General features: G+C 33.3%; 1 protein-coding gene across 3 annotated transcripts in view; it reads right to left on the reverse strand.

The window, feature by feature from the left end:
• Positions 1–20299, reverse strand: part of IFIH1 (interferon induced with helicase C domain 1) — a 55141-nt gene that overhangs the window by 21419 nt on the left and 13423 nt on the right. For 2 of the 3 annotated variants that reach the window (XM_081262073.1, XM_081262071.1), the window contains exons 3-6: positions 19252–19398; positions 18493–18639; positions 6792–6896; positions 767–987 (exon numbers count right to left, since the gene is read on the reverse strand). In XM_081262073.1, coding sequence (XP_081118199.1) covers positions 767–987; positions 6792–6896; positions 18493–18639; positions 19252–19398 — 620 coding nt within the window. The remainder of the gene's footprint in view (positions 1–766; positions 988–6791; positions 6897–18492; positions 18640–19251; positions 19399–20299) is intronic. The other variant, XM_081262072.1, reaches the window with a different exon arrangement.

Raw genomic sequence — 20299 nt, forward strand, 5'->3', positions numbered from 1 at the left:
TGATTCTGCAATCTGCATTTGGGGTAAATTTGGGGGATATAACCCACTTGAATCTAATGTATGAAATATGACATGTCAAGAGCTTTGTAATGTTGTGAACAACCAATAAAAAATATATCAGACAAAAAAAAAAGATGCCCTTCACATACCCTAATATGAAGTATTTAAGAAAAATGGTCACATTTAATGTAATTATACTTACTACATTAATATATATTATACATATGTATAATATGTGTATATATTCTTTGAGCATTGTTTACCTATTTAGATGGATATAAATAAACCAAACATTCACTTAATTTTCTCTTTATCTTTAAACCACATTATATATATTCTGGATAAAGAGGACATTTCATATTCAATTGAGGATCAGTGCTTAAAGAGACTCTAAAAGACATTATTTGATCCTAGATTCCAGGGATATATTGAGGTCATTGATGTTCACATGCAGTGAGAAACTAAACCAATATCAGTTGACCTTAAAATATATCTTGCAAATATTATATCTAAGCCTAAGTTATAGTTATTTGATTTAATGATTTTATAGAGAAATCCAACTTTAAGCTTTGTCACTTAGTAAAAATACTTATAAAACCAAACATTGAAAGTAAAATAAGTGCTCATTTTGACTTTACATTCAATTAAACTTAATCTGTGTGCTATATTGCTACAAATATTATTTTAAAATATTGTTATATAAAATTTTCAGAATAGTAAAATGAAAAATGAATAAATGATGCCATATTATGTGTTGTCTGAATACCTTATTGACAAGAACTATAACTTTTCCAGGCTCAGATGCTTGTTTCTTTTTGTCCAAGTGATCTCTGGCAATGTAAACAGCCACTCTGGTTTTCCCACTTCCTGTGGGAAGGCATATGATAATATTCTTCCCTTCCAAGGCTGGTTGGGCAACTTCCATTTGGTAAGGCCTGAGCTTCAGTTCTGGCTCAGGGGATGCTCTTTCCGCAAACTCCTCTTCATCTGAAGAAAGTTGAAAAGAGGGAAAATAAGAGGCAATAAAATAATGAAGGCTAGTAGGCCTGAAATTGAATATAGGCCTCTTGTGGTTTAAATTCCTTCTCCTCTATGTCCAAACCAATTCATTTTCTAATTTCTGTGCCAATCAGTGTCAGGTTTCCTCTTAAATTTGCAAAACGCTGGTGCTATATCATGGAAGTGGCTTAAGGAGTGGGGGTACAGGAGTGAATTAACAGCACTAGGGCCTGGGAAGCTAGCAACATGGGGGGAATGTTTTCAAAGAGTGAGCAAAGCCAAGAACAATTTACAGAAACGGATGTGGTGCAGGATTGGCAGTTATGTTGTTAATGCATCAGAATTCCCATTTCTTCATTTAGCCAATATGTCTTACTTGTTTCTTTGAGCTTCCCCACATGCAAAATCAAGAGAAATTGGGAAAGCAGGATTCATTCATCCCCCTTGTTCTGCTGTCACCCTTATTTTTTATTACAAAAAAGATATTACAGCTGATTCTGCTTTCCTTCATTTGTTAAAATTTCATCTGACATCTAAATGACAAAAAGCATATGTACACAATTGTCCCTTGGTATCTATGGGGAATTTGTTGCAGGAGCCCCTGTGGAAACCAAAATCTGCAGGTGTTCAAGTCCCTTATATAAAATAGCATAGCATTTCCATATTACCTGCACACATATGCCATAACTTCACATCATCCTTATATTACTCATAATGCTTAATACAATGTAAACATTATGAAAATACTTGTTATTTTGTATTATTTAAGAAACAATAACAAGAAAACAATCTGTGAATGTTCAATACAAGCAATTGTTTTAAAAAACATTTTTGATCTGCAATTGGTTGAATCTATAGTTATGGAATATGAAGGGCAGGGTGTAAATGTTTGTGTGTGTGTGTGTGTGTGTGTGTGTGTGTGTGTATCAAGTCCTCTCCTATTTGAAGACATTAAGTTATGGGGCTGGGTTTGTGGCTCGGTGGTGACGTGCTTGCCTACTGACATACTGGATTCGATTCTCAGCACCACATACAAATAAATAAAGTAAAGGTTCATCAACAACTAAAAAATATTTTAAAAAAAGAAAAAGAAATTAAGTTGTGCAGAAGCAATATTTAGTGACTAGGAGAAAAACTTTGCCCATGTTAGCCTTTAATTTGTAGGTTTTCATTGAAAGGAAACAACTAATTTTGTTAATTTAAACTAAATTGTGACTAATTTTGCCATTTAGGTTTGAATTATAATCTTTATTATATCCTTATATGTATATCTCCACAAATTCATATTTCTCCTGAAACCCAAAGCACACTGTATTATAAATATTTTAAATATATATATTTAATTGATAATACTGGTAAAGCAGGTGCTAATGTACACTGATTTTAGGAATGTTAGAATGAGATTATTATAACATACATTGGTTTCAATATATTTTATTTAGAAGTGACCATTTTAATCTATATTAGCCATGAGAAAATCTTTAAAAATATACAGTTTACAACATGGAATGCAGTGATATAAATGTTATACCAATTTAAAAGTCTATCTTATGTTTTATATAATCACAAGAAAAAATAAAATGACAGCACTTATCAGTACTTACTCACACATGAAATAGTGTTCTTTCTCTTATCAATGGTCACCAATAAAACTAAACTAACATAATCCCATTAATGTTTGAAAACTTGCTGATGGCTCTGTTTCAGCAACTGGATGATTCTATTTAAGTGGACTTTAACTTGTTGTGATAGTACTATCTGAACAGGTAGGAAATTTCGCACCAAATACCACTTAGGAAGAACCATCTATAAACCTGGCAGGAAATGTGCCTTCTGTATGGATGAGTGAAGACAGATGCAAGACATTTAAGCTATCATTGGGTCCTTCTGCTGATTCATTTAGTATGGTTTTCATGAAAAACTCACAAGATTATCATCATTTAAAATAGACATTTACACATTTACAAGTTTTCTTTCTATGCTTACTTTGAACTCATAGTATTTGTAACTCATTTATGTAAGGTTCAGATTTATTTAAGAACAATATTACTTCTCTACTAAGTAGCTTTTATAAGTAATCAAAATTCTGATATTTCACCTCCACTAAGAGGATATATATCACATAATTTTTTCAAAAGAACCAAGTTTTTTTTGTTGTTGTTGTTGTTGTTGTTTGTTTGTTTGGTGGTGTTAGGGATGGAAAAACAGGGCACCATAAATGCTAGGCGAAGTCAGAATATTTGAAGCAATGTTAAAACCAAGATCCAGGAGGAATTTACTCTTGCTAAATTGCTATTTGGTCTATGATATTCATTAAAATATATTGATAAATTCTGTTTTGCATCTCACTGTATGCATTTTTGCATAGATGTTTTTAAAATAATAAAATGCTGCTTTCCTTATTTTAGTTGTATGTATTTTTTTTAATAATCATTCTCCCCTTTTGTTTTTCATGCTTACTTCTATATCCTTTGTAATAACATGGAGCAGTTTTATAAATCTCTTTCCCAGGAACCTAAAGCCCAGTCAAATGAGTAAGATTATCAACATCACTTATGCATATTAGATATTTACTACACTAATAGATTTAAGAAGAGTTTAAATGTTTAAAAGATATTGTGTTCAAAATTTAACTCTAGAATCAAGGTCACAAATTTTAGTGCTACTTTGCTGGTCATGTACCACTAATTCATTCTGTAATAAATATTTTCTGGTGCCTATCATGTGCCATGCACTACCAAAATACAACCATTTCTGTAAGGATTTCAGACAAGAAAACTATACTTCTACCACTGAAATGGGCTAGAGAACTCAGTAACTTTCTATATTTTTGAGTCATGACTAGGAGATTTGATGGGCAGCCAAAGTTTACAAGAAAAGCACAGAGTAGATAAGGAGAGAGAGAGAGAGAGAGAGAGAGAGAGAGAGAGAGAGAGAGAGAGAGAGAGAGAGAGAGATGGATTCAATGTGAAAATTGCATCCAACCAAAAGGAGCTGGGTGAGTGCTAAATATTCAGCCTGATTTCTTGACTTATCACATCCTCTGACATAGGGATGGAAGAATTTATGCACACAAGCAATGAAAAAAGGGTTCCCTCCTCTTCTCTGTCACCAGAAGGAGAAAACTGGGCTGGTATCAATGAGTCAGGAGCCAATTTCCTTTATAAAAGAAATGATTGCATTTTTGTTTGTTTATTTTTGGATCTCTCTGAAAAGAATAATTACATCCAATAATAAAAATATCATTTAAAATATTTACAGGCTTTTAATTATACTGTGCCCTCCCTCTAAAACAAAGAACGACTAAAGACCTTAAGATTATATTATACTGTATAAATGGTCAAAAATGAAATTAAATTGGGTTTAAATAATAATATTCTATTGGAACTACACCATGTGGCAAATTTCATTCTCACATTGATTTTGACAGCTGAGTTATTCTTGGAGAGAAAAGGTCTGTCACTGCATGTGTTCGAAATCCACAAAGTATTCCTTTACCTATAGCATGTAACACAGAAAAATACACCATTCCAGTTGGACAAATATTAATAGGCATTACCTCGAAATAGTAAGGAAACACTTTCTAAATATCAGGCCAGTTTATATTGACAAAAACATTGCTACTTTTTGAGAAACAGTTTATCTTTCTGAAAATGGGAAATGGGGGGAAAACCCTTTTATAATATAATTAGAATCTTTAAACTCTAACAGTTACCAGCAATTATGCTTTGCTATGGCATAAGACTTCCTCAAAGAATGTAATGTAATTGTGTTGGTTCACACCTGTGATCCTTGTAGTCCATTATATAACCTTTGAGTGAGAATGAAGGACATGTAGAATAAGATCTTTTTGCTGTCGACCTTAAAGGTTAAAATATGATCTTAAACACTGTAATACTTTTCAGTAACTCAATATGTGTTTAATGGTTCACCAGTTTACCAAAACCTTTCATAAAATTCAATAAAATTGAATCAATTCAATAGAATTCGTTTCTATTTCAGCTATAGCATGCACCAGAAGGTAAGGAAATTCACAATTTTATCATTTCAGAATTTTACTGCCCACTATGCAAAGTAATTCTGTTTCTAAACACTGACCCATCTAGAACTTCAAGGGTGTCTCTTGGAAATGTGTTTGTCTTTGAAAATGTATTTGCCTTTGAAAACGTATTTGCTTTTCAAAAGTAGGTTGCGTTCAGATTTATCACGTCTTTCATGCCACATTGAGGACTAAAAATCAGCAAATACATTTACTAACAGCTCTAAATAGGCAAAATGCCCTGCACACAGAGGATATGCTTTAAATATTTGTTGAAGGAATGAATATTGTTGAAAAACCCTTACTTAGACAAATAAAAATTAGGATGAGGTCCAGAAGCTTAAAACAACCCATTAATGTATTAAATATTAGCTAGAGCATATTTTGCATTCTAGTAGCACCAATCACATATAATAGAAATGATAATTATTAAATTTACCAATTTCAGAACAAATAATGAAAAACAAACACAATCCATAGAAGTAAGCCCCTGACAAGTACTTAATGACACTGATGAAAGTAAATACAAAATGAATTAATCCTTTCAACTTACAATTAACGTTTTGACTGACATTTGGTGAATTGTTTTCTTAAAAATAACTTATTCACAGGAATTCAGGAGTATGATTGTGAGAAAAGGATATAGAAATAGTCGTGGTGGTACCATTTAACTTAGAAAGCTATTAGGGCAGATGACCATGTTTTTATATGCATTTATTTCTCTTCTGAGCCTATTATACATTTGTATTTCTAAGATTCTGACAATGCAGGATAATATAAATTGCACATTTTTTAAGTAGAAAAATCATTAATGAAGGATAAACTAATTTGCTTCTTAGTTTTCCACTGCTTCTTAGCTGGCCAAATTGCATAGTGCTTTCCCTTTGTAATTTGTTCATTTTAATTATGAATTATTCATATATACCAATATAGAAAGATATATAATAGACATTTAATAATCCATCACCATACTTAAAAAATATCAATATATTAGCTCAGTAGTAATCATGGAATACACATCTAGAGAAGAGACAAAAAAAAATGTGAATCTACCAAATTGAGAAGTTAGGAAATTTGGTAGGAGTGAGTTTTGATGAAGGTGGGGGGATTGGGAACAGGCACTTTCATTTATTGCTGGTGTGATACACAACCAATAGGAAAAGCAACTTGGGAACTACCTAGCCAAGTTAGCATTTAGTGACCAAAGTATTTTGTAAGCTCTATTCCTATTCGAGAGCTCTGTGCACAAATTGGAACTCTTTTAACTATATGCTTCAGTTCTAGTTCTTTGTTTTAAGAGATGCTGTTTATCATTTGCTAAATGATTATCTATCTTTAGATATCATTATCTAAAGTTACATTCCTCTTATTGATAGTATTAATGTCTTATTTAAAATCTATTTTAATTAAAAGTAACAATTGAGAATAAATATCAAGCTGCATACAGAATTTAGGTGTAGTCAAATGAATCAACACAGATCTCAAAAATAAAACAGATGACACGATTCCATGAAATGTGGCATGTACCAGACCAAAAAGACAAGTATTGGATCAAAATGAGTTTGGTTCTAAGACTTTTGTAAGTTGTACTTTTAAAGAGAGCCAGTGGCAAAGTTCCAAAACGACTCACTGGAGAGAAGAATTGCTTTAATTGCATAAATACATTAGGGAGGGTATGAACAGCCCCCATGCATTCCACTATATGGCGTCTTATTTCACACTTTTTAAGGTTTACACAACAGTTAGGCAGTACCTGAATCACTTCCCATGGTGCCTGAATCACTGCCCATGTTGCTGTTATGTCCAAGGCTTTCATCTAAGCAGCTGACACTTCCTTCTGCCAAACTTGTGTCTGATTCTGCAAAGGAAAACATTTTAAAATATTTTTAAAATATTTCTGAGAATAAACGTATTTTAACTGCACACCTCTACAGCACACAGTACATACAGTTCACTGAAAGTGGGGAAGGCACACCCAGACAATTATGAATAAAAGGTAAGAGATTCTGGCAGGCTACATTAGGAAAAATCCACTATGGATGAGCAGCTGCTGGGTAGTGACTCAAATACATATTACCTACTTAAAGTGCTGTGATCCAATGTAAGAACTGAAACAAATTCTTAAGGGCTTACGACTTTGGTCATTGCTCACCATGTAGATTTTGCCCCCCCAAAAGAATATCCAAGCTTGATACTAGATTTCAAATAAAAATACTATATAAAAAGCATTGAAACTATTTTCATATACAATGGTAGAGAACTAGTAAAATATATAAAATTAATAAAATGCATGGATCTACTGATCAGTTATGAAAATATTTCAGTGATAAACATGGATTTACAATATAATAATTTAAAATCTAAAACAAATATATTCAAAAAACAATCCCTGAAACCTGGTTTTACAGTGGTACCATGAGCTTATGTGTGGCTGGAAATAAATGTTTTCTTAACTATAATTAAGTTAAGCCTGTATCAAAGAGTTATGGTCAAACATGAACAGCAAGTGCACACCCTCCACTTAATCCGATTTTCTGGTTTCAGTAGTATCAATTCTTTTGAAAACCTTAATTTCTTCAAGGGAAGAATTTCTTCAGTACAGTTCAATTCCCAAAACTTATGCAATATCATTCTTAAGGATCAAAATTACCACCAACCTGGTAAAAATCAGTGCAGTGGTTACTAATGTAGGCTTTGGAATCAGAAGGACTTGTGAAACTTGCTATTGATATTGCTTTGATCCTAAGTTTTTGTTATTTAAAATGGGGCTAATAGCATATACCTCATAGGATTTGATAACCATTAAGTAGTATTGGGTACAACAAGTTTTTGGCACAGTAGATTAATTGTTGTTAGTTGGTGATTAGAAAATGAAAAAAAAATATATCAAGTGGTGGTCTATTACTGGCAGGCATTCATTTAATAGTGTTCTTATATTTAATAATATTTCAAAACATTTATACATCTTAGGTAATTATCATCTCCTCTTACACCTCCCTCAATGCACTAAGAAGTTACAGTAAGGTAGCCTTTAGCTGTGTAAAACCACTCTCATCTATCATATATTTAAAGCTGGAAATAGAAATTGATAATAAACAGACATTTAGCATGTTATCAAAAGAACTTCTCCAAAAGAGATGATACTAAAAACTTTAAGTACACTCTTTCTTTTGAACTAGTTCATTTTTTCAAGTCAGATGAGGTGTATCTTCTACACTGCAAAATTACTCTTTTTAGTTGTATGGTTTGACGAATTTGATAAATGTATAGAGTTCTATAAGATATTTCTATTACCACCCAAAATTTACCTCAAGCCTCTGTAGAGTCAATGTCCTCCACTGTCCCCTGGTTACCACTGATCTGATTTCTGTCCTTACAGTTTTGCCCTTTTCAGAATGTCACATAAATGGATTTATGCAATATGTAACCTTTATGTCTTGCTTCTTTAATTTAGCATAAGATGTGTGAGTTTTGTCTATATTGTTGTATCTGTAATTTCTTCCTGTATATTTCAAGCCAGTATTCCATTGGGTGTTTGTTAGTGACATCTAAGACATCACCCCTCCAATTGAGTTAAGTCTATTTATCTTGGGAGATGTAATGGAATTTCAGACAATACCAATCAAATATGTAAGACATCTTTCTTAAAAGTTAAAAGAAAGCTGATAAGAAAGTTGTATAAAAATTCTCAATGGACATCCATACTGTTTAAGTATATTAGCACAACATAAATATACTAATGTGAAAATACTGTGCTTATCAGTTGTCGTAGATTAGCTCTAAAACTCAGATTTGAGGAATCCCTTATGATCACACGGGAAAACCTGTATATCTCACTGAGAGATTTTAAATATGGCACTTTGCAATTCCCAGAGGTATGTCTTGTTAGAAGCTCAGAGGCGAGTGTGGGATAGAACTGTCAAGTCGAAGAGCATTTTGGGCAGATGCACTGATGAAAAGAGAATATGATTTGTAAGGAAAAGGCAAGGTGTAAAATGAGATGGGGAAAATGTCATTGCAAGGATAATTCTAGATCTAGAAATATAGGCCAAGATTTTGACGCAAAAAAAAAAATGAATTTTGATGTGCTTTACATTTGTTGTTTTAAATATAGGTAGGATTGAGAACTGAAGAGAATAACAAAATTACTGGAAAATACTAACAGATATAATCTAAATTCTAACATTGTTTTCCAGTAGGCATAATAGAAATGAAAATGTATTGGATCTTCATTTCCTAAACATTTAGTAGTTAAATCACAACCTTAAACCTGCCCTTTGTACACGTAGAGTCAAGCTTCATTTTAGCATGCGTAAATTTGGGGGGAGTTATTATGTATTGTGCACAAACAATTTATAGAGAAAGTTGCTACTAAAACTAAGATGTTATTAATTAAGTTCATTATCTGAATAATTTTGATTTCACAATCAAATCTGCAATGTGTCAGGAAGACACTGAGCTCATAGCTTTCACAGGTGTAAATTATGTCTTAAGTTCTCAACATTGCTTGTGGTAGATATCCATTAATTTGTTCACTTTCGTAGATGAGAAACCAAGACTCAGCGAAGTTAATTTATCCAGATCACACAATTATGGGGCAGAGTCCCCATTTTCTAAATTCAAGTCTAGTGTTCCAGTGGCTGAAGATTGTGTGGTGCTTTGTAAACAAGTAAGCAATCCCACATCCATAGTGTTAAGAGAAATCAAAATTACTTTTTTTAAAAAAAGCAATAGACATTTTCATTGGAATGTCAAGTTTTGCACCAAACTTAAAATAGAGCTTATCTTTCTAAGAAAAAAACAAAAGAAGTTAGAAAAATGATTGTACTTTACTAGTACTTCTAATTCATTGAACTCCCATTAACTTTTCATTTAAGCAACCACACTCATTTTGCACACAAAGGAACACTTCCATCCTATTGCACAAAATCAATTGTAATAATTCTGTTAGAGATTATTAAAAATGAAAGAGTTCCATTTCTTTGTCATTTTAAGGATATATAAATCTTCAGCTTCTCCACACAAAAATAATTTAGTTTCCTAGGCAGCAAATTCTTATGCTATATATATATATATATATATATATATATATATATATATATATATATATATATTGCTTTCTTAGAAACAGAAGTACTAAAGGAAAGAAATTTAATAATAAAAGAAAATACTTCTCTTTAACAGTGAAAAGATCATACCCAGGAGTTTTCCTCCTGCATTCACTTAAAAAATCATCTCTCTCTCTCTCTCTCTCTCTCTCTATCTCTCCCTCTCTTACAAACACACACACACACACACACACACACACACACACACACAGAATGAGATCAAAAAAAGTGCTCAAAGAAAGATGCAACCAACATATTGAGTTTATGTACCAAAAATTTCTACAAGTGACTTACTTTAGAATCATTTTGTGTTGTTCTTTGTACATTTCAGAGCATGTCATTCTGAAGTTAAGTCCTAATAAAAGTCATAAGCACATGATTTTAAATTAGATCATATAAAATAAAGTTAATAAGAGGCAGGATGTTGCCATACACTGATCATGCACTTTGGAGTCCAGCGGATTGGTCTTCATATCTGAACATAACCAGTTTTAAGAAATAGTTTTTACTTTCTCATTTATTGTAAAAATGATTTTATTCAATCAAGGAAAACAGTCACAGGAGAAATAAGGCTTAAATTCTTGTGAAATTGCTGTTTAAAGGAGTGCTGACTATTGGAGTTACATTGTGTAAAAGGTTTAATTAACTTTTATATAGGTGTCATTTCCTCTAGGGAAAATAGCAAAGTTAACTATGAAATAGACTAGAAAACAATGGTAATTTATATCAAACTCGACTGGAATGAAAGAAAACCATGCCTGTTCGAGTAAGAGATAGGGTTTTCTGTAATAATTTTGTAAGCAACACAGAAAAGAACAGTTTTGCTCACAGTGACAGGAAATATCTAAGACCAGTCCATAAGTCATGGAAAACTACTGCCTCGTTTTGGAATCCCATCTTGAATATTTTGCTAATATGGCAGGAATATTACATTGAATCCAAGAAATTTTATATTTAACATACCCTAGACCTTAAATGCTTTAAAATATTTAAAAATCATTTAGAAATAAAAAATATTGAAGTTAAAATTTCAAACAAACAACAACAACAAAAAAAACCCTCTTGAAAGCCTGTTCAGATTTATTTTAATGTAAAGTCTGCCCTCTGCTGGAATGTGCTATTATAACAAGTAGTAGACAGACAATACGGTTTTTATTCCAAGAGCTAAGGTTCACCAGGCAAAATACAAATTGTTTCTTACTTCTATTCCTTCCAGGTAGTGTTCCTTCTACTTTTAGCCTAGATGCTTGTTTACTATATACACTCTCTCTCTCCTTTCTTGCAGGTTCTCTTTCCTAAAAGGTGATTTTGCCTTCCAGAAAGAAATGATGTGAGGGGCAAGGGCCCCTGTGGACACTGAGGAAGAACACCAACAGCTTTCTTCTCCTGAGAATTGGTGCTTTCAAGGCATTTGAGTTATCTCGCTTCACTTTTCACGGTAATTCTGTGTTGAGTCTTGTTCTGACCTCATGATGCTTCTCAGTGTCACATCTAGCCACCCCACCTTCCCTCCAGTTTCATCATCCTCTCAGCATGGAACATCAGACTGCATGGACTTCTTCAATGTGTTTACTTTCATACTACTAATAATATATATCTCCTTTTTCTTTTGAAACAACTTAATCTTTTTTTTGAGAGGAAATAGATCACTTTTATTTTCAGCTCTATGTATATGGATCTACACACACACACACACACACACACACACACACACACACTTTTTGGTCTGTCAGATTTTTCTCTCTGTGCCAGGGAACATGTGTTCCCACAGAATGGAGAGAAGCCACCTCCACCCACCTTGCATATTCTCTCCTGGATCCAAGCTTCTAGGAAATGAGTTCCCCAAAGAGAAAAATCTCTCTTGGAGCCACAGTCACACATGGCTATCCATGGAGCTCCTCTGCTCCTGTTTATAGAATTTCTACTGCTTAAATATTTCAACCAGAATTAAATTTGAATTGCATGTAATGATTTTGGCTTAAATACTAACATCTATGCCTGTTAGCCTTTGGACATGGGCTAATGCAGAAAGATAGCTATTCAAATATAAAGTTGGAAGGACAGCCACACCCTCAAGAATGACTCCTTCATTCCCTGCCAATCAGTAAAGGAGGCAGAAAGTCTTAGAGTCAATCATGACTGATGATCTGAATAATATGGAAGTACGACTGGGTTAGAACAAGGTTTAGGGATGGCAAGGTCAAAGAAAAGAAATTGGAAACCTCTTTAACTTTCAGGTGCTCATCCAGAAAATATAGTTTAGCAGACCTAAGCTGATGCCAAAGAAAATACCAAGAGAGACATTTTTAAGGGTGTCCAGCGAATGTTCAACAATTGGTTCCTTGCAAGAGAAAAACTCCACAATTTAATAGTGTTTGCCAATATCCACAGTGTGAATATTTCCACCATAGCCAGATTCAGGGTGTCAGTGTGATGCCCTGAGTAGAGTTGTCACTAAATCCATTCTTCTAATTAAGGACAATGGCAAATGCATTGTGCTGGAATTTCATAAATACCAAAACAACAAGTAATTAATTTTTAACTATATTTTTTTACCTTAGGAAAAACAATTATAAAAATTACCTTGAGAGAGACCCATTCATTCATTGATCTTAGAGGGCTTGTCTCCTGCCACCCTCCTTCACAAATACCCCCCTCTCATTACACTGTTCTTCTGAACACTTTTGAGTTTTTTTTTTTTTTTTTAATACCTACACGTCTACTCATGATGTTCATGCAAGCCAAAATGTGGCCTGACACAATTGTTCACAAATCCAGCATTGGACCATCACGGCTCGGATGAAATGTCTCATGTTCCTCCTCTGGTAAGCTCTCTTGAATTAGCCTTCCTTCTTTCACAAGTTGTCTTGGCTCTCTTCAACCTTTGACACGCATGTCTTTACAGATTGATTACTCTTTCTCTTTGGGGGGGGGGGGGTCATGTGACTTGTTTTCTTGAACCAGAATGAGCAGAAAGGCTCAAGGTTTAGTTCCTCAATAATACAATTTGATGAACTCACTTCTTTCTTTCTACTACTTTGGCTCTATCCTCATTCACATCCCCAAATACAGACAGCAAGGGTTAATAATCAAATTAAAGTTAAAATTATCACTTTTGGTAAAACTCTATTTAAAAAATAAAAAGCAGGGACTTTTTGAGTTGTGGCTCAGTGGTAGAGTGCTCGCCTAGCACATGTAAGGTGCTGGGTTCGATCCTCAGCACCATAGAAAAAAAATAAATAAAATAAAGGTATTGTGTCCCACTACAACTATTTTTTAAAAAAAATAAATAAATAAAACAACTTTGCAGCCATAAAGGTATGTCGCAAAAATAAATCCAGTCTGAATCAACTATATACGTGGGAGGTTTCTTTCTGATAAAATACCTATATCCTCATCCTCTAGATATGAACACTAACCCTTTTTAGAACTATTATGAAATTATAAGTCATGTAACTGACCTATGTAACTCAAGATAGTTTTCAAATAAAATACAAATCTATGCAATCTATTAACAAACACCAATACCAGCAGCAGTAGTATCTCCCTTTCTTTCAGCTCAAAATATTACGTGCATTTGAATTGCCTCACTAGTACTGTTTTCTCAATAGTTAATGATAAGAAAATTTAGCAAGTAAGCAGAGCTATCTTAATTTGAACCAATCCTGAAACAGTATGTATGATTCTGAGACAATATTATTGTATATGACTATAGCAATTATCTTTTCCACTTAGGTCTCAAATGCTACGATATTTATTTATAGGGATACTAAAAATTCTCTGGATTTCTACAGGTTAGTGCTATAGAATGTTATTCTGGTCCTCTAGTGCAAGGATAAAATTTGTGGCACTTTTACAGAAATTAGTATAGAACAAATCTAAGATTGGACTTCAGTCTATAAAAAGGCAAAACAAAACAACAACAACAACAAAAAGTGCTGTGACAGATTGGTCCAGGGAGAAGGAGGCTGTTTTATAAAGGTCAATTTTTAAACCCCTCCTACAGAACATGATCTATGCAAAATATATCCACAATATATTCCAAAGCATAATGTCACCGGATAAACCTAAGGAGTTGAACATATGGGGGAATATGAAAAAGAAGGTATTAAAGTCTGAAAACAAGCAGGTTGGTAAGCTCATTAGCTGGGGTGGAATTTTAAAATCTTCACGTGAAAGAATATATAAATCAAAATATACACATGCAATCCCAGTCATGCGCACTGTGTATTCACACAGCAGACTGCAGTTGTAATCTTCCACTTTGGAACAGTAAAATCCCTCTTTATAAGTGTCAACGCGCCCTCTTCTGGTCATCATGAGGTATTTGCATTTCTGATTCACAACAGGAGATGCAACAGAAATTTCCGGGATTTTTTATTTCAATTTTATGTAACATAAATTTTACTTGGTTTTAAATATTACTTACTTTAGTTTTATTTTTTATACAAAAGCATTAATTTCTAAAATGATATAACAAAAGTGTGCAGGTAAAATAACTACTCACTTGTAACAAAGCAACAATAGTGGTGAATTAAAAATAATTATATGACATTTTTGCTGAAAAACTAGAATATAGAAATATGGAAAACATACAGTGATATGTTTTCCAGGGAAGTATGGCCTGGAGAGACATGAACATTTTATATAATTTTGTTATAAAATGGCTTCAGAAAGCAGAATGATCACTTTTAGCATTAAAATAGTATTAATGTGTAAGGAATGTTCAAATGTTGTTTAGGAATTATTGTATTAATTTGGAAAATGGTGAATTAAAAACTTTTTGGTGCATTTTAATTACTAACCACCTTTTTAATGGGAAGCAACTGATTGTCAATAGTGAATAAGGAGGAAGGAGGAAGAAATGCCAGTCCCTACTTAATGAAGACAGGATAAAAATCTCTCTCCTTAATCATCCCCCTGTAGAATTTAAATAGATTACCCTTTACATGAAGGTGGCATGATTAAAATTGGTTTCATAGTAAGTCACTGTTACTAATGGTTCTGGTTAGGTATATTAAGGAGTAAAAGGGGCAGAAAACAACATATGAAAAATCTTTGCATTAAAACTATAAATAATTAACAATACTTGGGTGCACCAAGATTCTATGCACTGAAAAAAAATGGCATACAAACTGGTTCAGAAATAATAATTAGAAAAGTTTTACTTTAAAATCAGAAATAATTTCTCACATATTTTTTTCTTTCTGCACATAAAAATACTCATATCTGCAGAATGTATGCAACTTAAGTAACAAATTTCTTTCAATGCTACTTTGGTAACTATTTGAAATATTAACTGATATATTGAAATTCAAAATAAAGATTATACATTATCAACATCAAGAAGATACATACAAAAATTACACAAATGCATATAAGAAACTGTGGAACACTTTTACATTTATTCTGATTGTTAATTCTAAGAATGCTTATGTAAGAAAAATCATTCTATATTAAATTTTATAGCAAAAGTTCAAGTGAAAGAATTCTCTGTGCTAATAGTATTTTACAAGTTACTTATGCCAGGAATTCTTAGTTTTTAAGATCAAGAAAATGAACATATACTTGGAAAGATCCATGACATATATCAGCATCAGTGTCTAAAGCAAAGGCCCAGGGCCAAGGCACCACATTTTTGTAGTTACCCTTTGTTATTATTCTGCCAAGGGACAGAATGGGTTGGACTAACCTGCTCACCAATGCACATAGACGTCTGCACGTCAAAAGACCCTACAGACCAGAAGACTGTTGTGAATTGGATTGGGTCCTCAGCCCCTGTCCAGCTGACTGTACTTGTATATGCCCTTAGACTTAGACACTTTAATGTTCTGTATTTTTCTTTCATAGGATATACTGTCATTGTAGCTATAAGGTGACTACTTTGGGCTGACACCCCCAGAGTGGGAAGCTCCATGGGAGCTAAAACCATTTCTCTTATATTCCCCACTGTCTGTACAGTACTGAAGAAGGAGCCTGGCACACGAGAGGTGTTTAATTAATATTTTCTAAGTAAAAGAAGTGAAAGAAAGGGGACAGGGAGGTTAAAGAAAAAGGAAGGGAAAGAAGATCTCGAGAGGAAAAAGAAATTAAAAGCCCCAAACCTTTCTATTCCCTAAAACCATTATTAAGATCCAGATTTTCTCACAAGGTACACTTAAAACGTGAAGAAGAAGGAGAAGAAGAAAAAGAGGAATTTAAATTCTTGGCCTTTTTCTTTTTTTCTTTTTTCTTTTTGGACCACTTGAAACTCAGACTACATAAAGTGCAAACTGATAAGATGCACCTGGCAACTTTTTATGAAACTGCTAATCTGAAATGCAGGATCTTTGCCCAGCCTCAGTTGAGTCTTCCATTCTTTCTAGTGTGGACTTAGAAAGCTGCCAGTAACCCACAGAGATGTCAGGTAGCTTATCAAGAATGTTTATTAAAAAATAAAGCTCTACTTTCAGATAGTGGATTTTGGCATTTCAAATAGAATCATGATCTCTAAAAGAAAGCACAGGTGCTTGCTTAAATGGAAAAAAAAAAACCCTCTAGAATACAAATTTAAGAGATTTGCCATATTACACATGAAAACCTTCCTGCTTAGAGTATGGGCCAGGACCAGAAGCAGCAGCATCACTTGAGAACTTGTGATAAAGGTGAAATCTCAGGATCCACTGCATACTGACTGAATCATATCTGCATTCCAATTAGACTCTCCTCCAGGTGGTTCATTTGATCATTAGAATCTCAGAAGCATTGCATTAAAAAATACCATAAACAGACTAAAAAGCAAGTAAACCATAAAAAAATTGCCATCATTTCTGACAAATATCATTACCCTTCAGTAGTTCAGATAAAGAAGCAAGAATATAAATTTTGTTATGTTTGGATGTGAGGTATCTCCCAAAAGCTCACGTGTGAGACAATACAAGAAGGTTAAGAGGAGAAATGCTTGAGTTGGAGAGTCTTAAAGTGAAATAATCCCTAATGGGAATAACTGAGTGGTAACTGGAGGCAGGGGGGTGTGGCTGGAGGGAGTGGTTAATTAATTGGGGGTGTGACTATGGGGTATATACTTTGTATCTGCAGATTGGAGACACTCTCTCTGCTTCTGATCACCATGTGAGCTGCTTCCCTCTGCCAGGCTCTTCTGCCAGGACGATCTGCCTCACCTGGAGCCCCAAGGAATGGAACCAACCTTCTATGGACTAAAACCTCTAAAACCGTGAGCCCTCAAATAAACTTTTCCTCTTTTACAATTATTCTGGTCAGGTCTTTTAGTCACAGCGGCGAGGAAAGCTCACTAAGACAAATTTAGAATATAAATACCCTAATAGAAAAACGAATGTGTAATAAACAAAGAATAAACTTGCAAAAATGTTTTTCACTAGAAATCAGAAAATTCAAATAACAAAAAATCATATTTAATAGCAACCAAATTGGTAAAGATTAAAAATCATATCACCTACTCCCATAGAAGTGAATCAGGAAAATAAGACACTCTCCTAAACTGTGGGAAAACAAGTGAATTGGCACGAGTTCCCACAGTGAATTTGACATTAAGTATCAAATGTGTTAAAATTGTATAAATTATTTGACCGAGAAATTCTAATTATATGTTTTTAAGTAAACTGTGGCATAAGAGGGCCAGCATGGCATTATTCATGACAGAGTAACTTATTAAGCTAAATAATTGGTTAATTAATTATGCTTCCTCCAAATGGTGGGACTATTAGTCAATCATTAAAAACCATGATTTAGAAGAATATCTAATGTACACAGGAGAAATGCCATTTTATATATACACATCCAGGAATGTAAAAGGACTGGAAGAACACATACCCAAATGTTATGTATAATACTTATATCATGTGGGAATATGGAAGACTTCTCTGTGTGTTTCTATGTATTCCAAATTTTCTACACTGCATCTGTATTATTTTTGTGAGTACAAATAATGAAATTTACAGTGGTGTACTGGAGTCAGTTTATACTAGCTCACAAGAGCCAATTGTTAAGTTTTCAGGAATTTTGTGAGTCAGTTACTAAGCACAGATATTAAAAAAATAAATTATGTGCATTTTCAATTAGATAAATTCTATTTAGAGAGGTAGTAAATATTTAAAACTCATCACATCCCAATTGTTTTACTACCTCACTGTTATCTATGACCTTGATGCTGCTCATTCCTATCCTACCTGTGCAGTGGTTCTTTGTGGTTCTTCATCTTTGTGATTAAAAGTGTTAGAACAAGCCCCAATTTTCCTGTCTTTAATAGGTCATGATGTCATTGGTGTACCAATTACTTTTTCTGGAAGTAATAATTAATGGATATAAATTATCTACATGTTTCAGTACCTGAAACCATAGAAGAATCTGCAAAAGATGATTCTGACGTATTATTCTCCATGTCCTGGCCTTCTTTCCATGGGCTTGGCTGATCTGTGACTGAAAGAAGTGACTCATTTACTTCAGAACCATCTTCATGGCATGACTTCCCAATTTCTATGAATTAAAGTATAGAATAAAAACAGTGCAGCACAGGTTTTCACGCAGTACATACAATCCATCATTATTTTGAAAAACAAAAACAAAAAAATGGGGTTCCAAATAGAGGTTACCTGAATACCCTTAGATATTTTAGAATTTGGAGCACAATATAAATTGAATAATAATGAAAATTTTTATATAATGTAAATAGCTGTTATTGTTACTTTGAAACTATAATTAACTGAAAACAAATTAACTGAATGCCACCTCCCAACTTTCTGTCCAGAGATGTTATGTTGAAAGCATTTAGAAACCAAGAAACATAACACATGCTTACGATGTTAGTTATCACATCAAAATGGCTGTGGACTTCATATAAAGTAAAATCAGAAGCAAGTATGTTCATATTTACAACTGTTTAATACTATGTTCATTTAAAATATTTTAGTGAAAGAGGAATCATTTTAATTTAATTTCATGTAAAAATACTTTAATAATAAAAGTGCTCACAAATCCCAGAGCCCAAATTTTCCCTATGTTTAGTAGGTCATCATACCATTAGTGCACCAACTGATTTTTCTATAAGTATTAATTAGTGGATATAAAGTATCTCAATGTTTCAAGTACCTGAAACCATAGAAGAATCTGCAAAAGATGACTCTGATGTAATCTTCTCCATGTTCTGGCCCTCTTTGTCTAGGCTTGGCTGATCCATGGCTGAAAGACGCAACTCATTTACTTCAGAACCATCTTCATGGGGTGAATTCTCAACCTCTGTGAAAGTATTACATGTAAATGACAGTGCAGCACAGGTTTTCATACAGTACATATAACCCACTGCTATTTTAAAAATAGAGGTTCCCTGAATACTCTTAAATATTTTAAAGTTCTGAGCAAAATAGAAATTGAATTGCAATGCAAATTTTTATACAATGTAAATAGCTGTTATCTTGAAAACGAAATGTGGGCCCCTAATAGATTTACAGTAACATACTTTAAATCTTTGACATTTTTAAAGACATAAAGCATGTTTTTATTATGACATAATATTTTACTTTTAATATGAACACTGTAGTTTTTTGTAACGACTGAATTTTATCTAAAAAGACGATTTAATAAGTGTGTGCTAATCATAAATAAAGTGAGATTATTTGCTGTCTGACAATGACCTTCAATGACTCAGTGGTTCTAAGCTACATTTGAGGCTGAATTAATGAAAATGCAAATTTGATAGTTTTTCTTTAGCTTGTGCTCTCACCATTTTGTTCCCTCACTGTATGTTCTGCGTGAGTTGTACATCTGCTTTAATGTCAGACTAAATTCATGTATTCTGAATTCCTGGAGATTTTTTAAATTCAATGAAATATTCTGTATTCCTCCTTTCTTTTCTTTTCCATTCCTCTATTCCTATTTTTCAGCTTTGTTTTATTAAGGGCCTTTATAGGACACAAAGAAAGACAAAGAAGCTCAATCTGTCACAGAAGTCCAATGTCATGAAGAAAATTTATTAAGGTCTGAATACACATTGACCCACCTTAAAGGATAAAGAAAGCTGCATGGAGATTTTCTTGAAGAAGGGGTTGTGACTTCGGACAAGTAGCCAACTTGACATTCTGCTCCTATTGACATCTAGCTGTTGATCATGTTTGGGGCTTATAGCTAAATATTCAATTTA

The sequence above is a fragment of the Spermophilus citellus genome (assembly GCF_964194105.1).
Source record: "Spermophilus citellus genome assembly, chromosome: 11".
Classification (NCBI taxonomy): domain Eukaryota; kingdom Metazoa; phylum Chordata; class Mammalia; order Rodentia; family Sciuridae; genus Spermophilus; species Spermophilus citellus.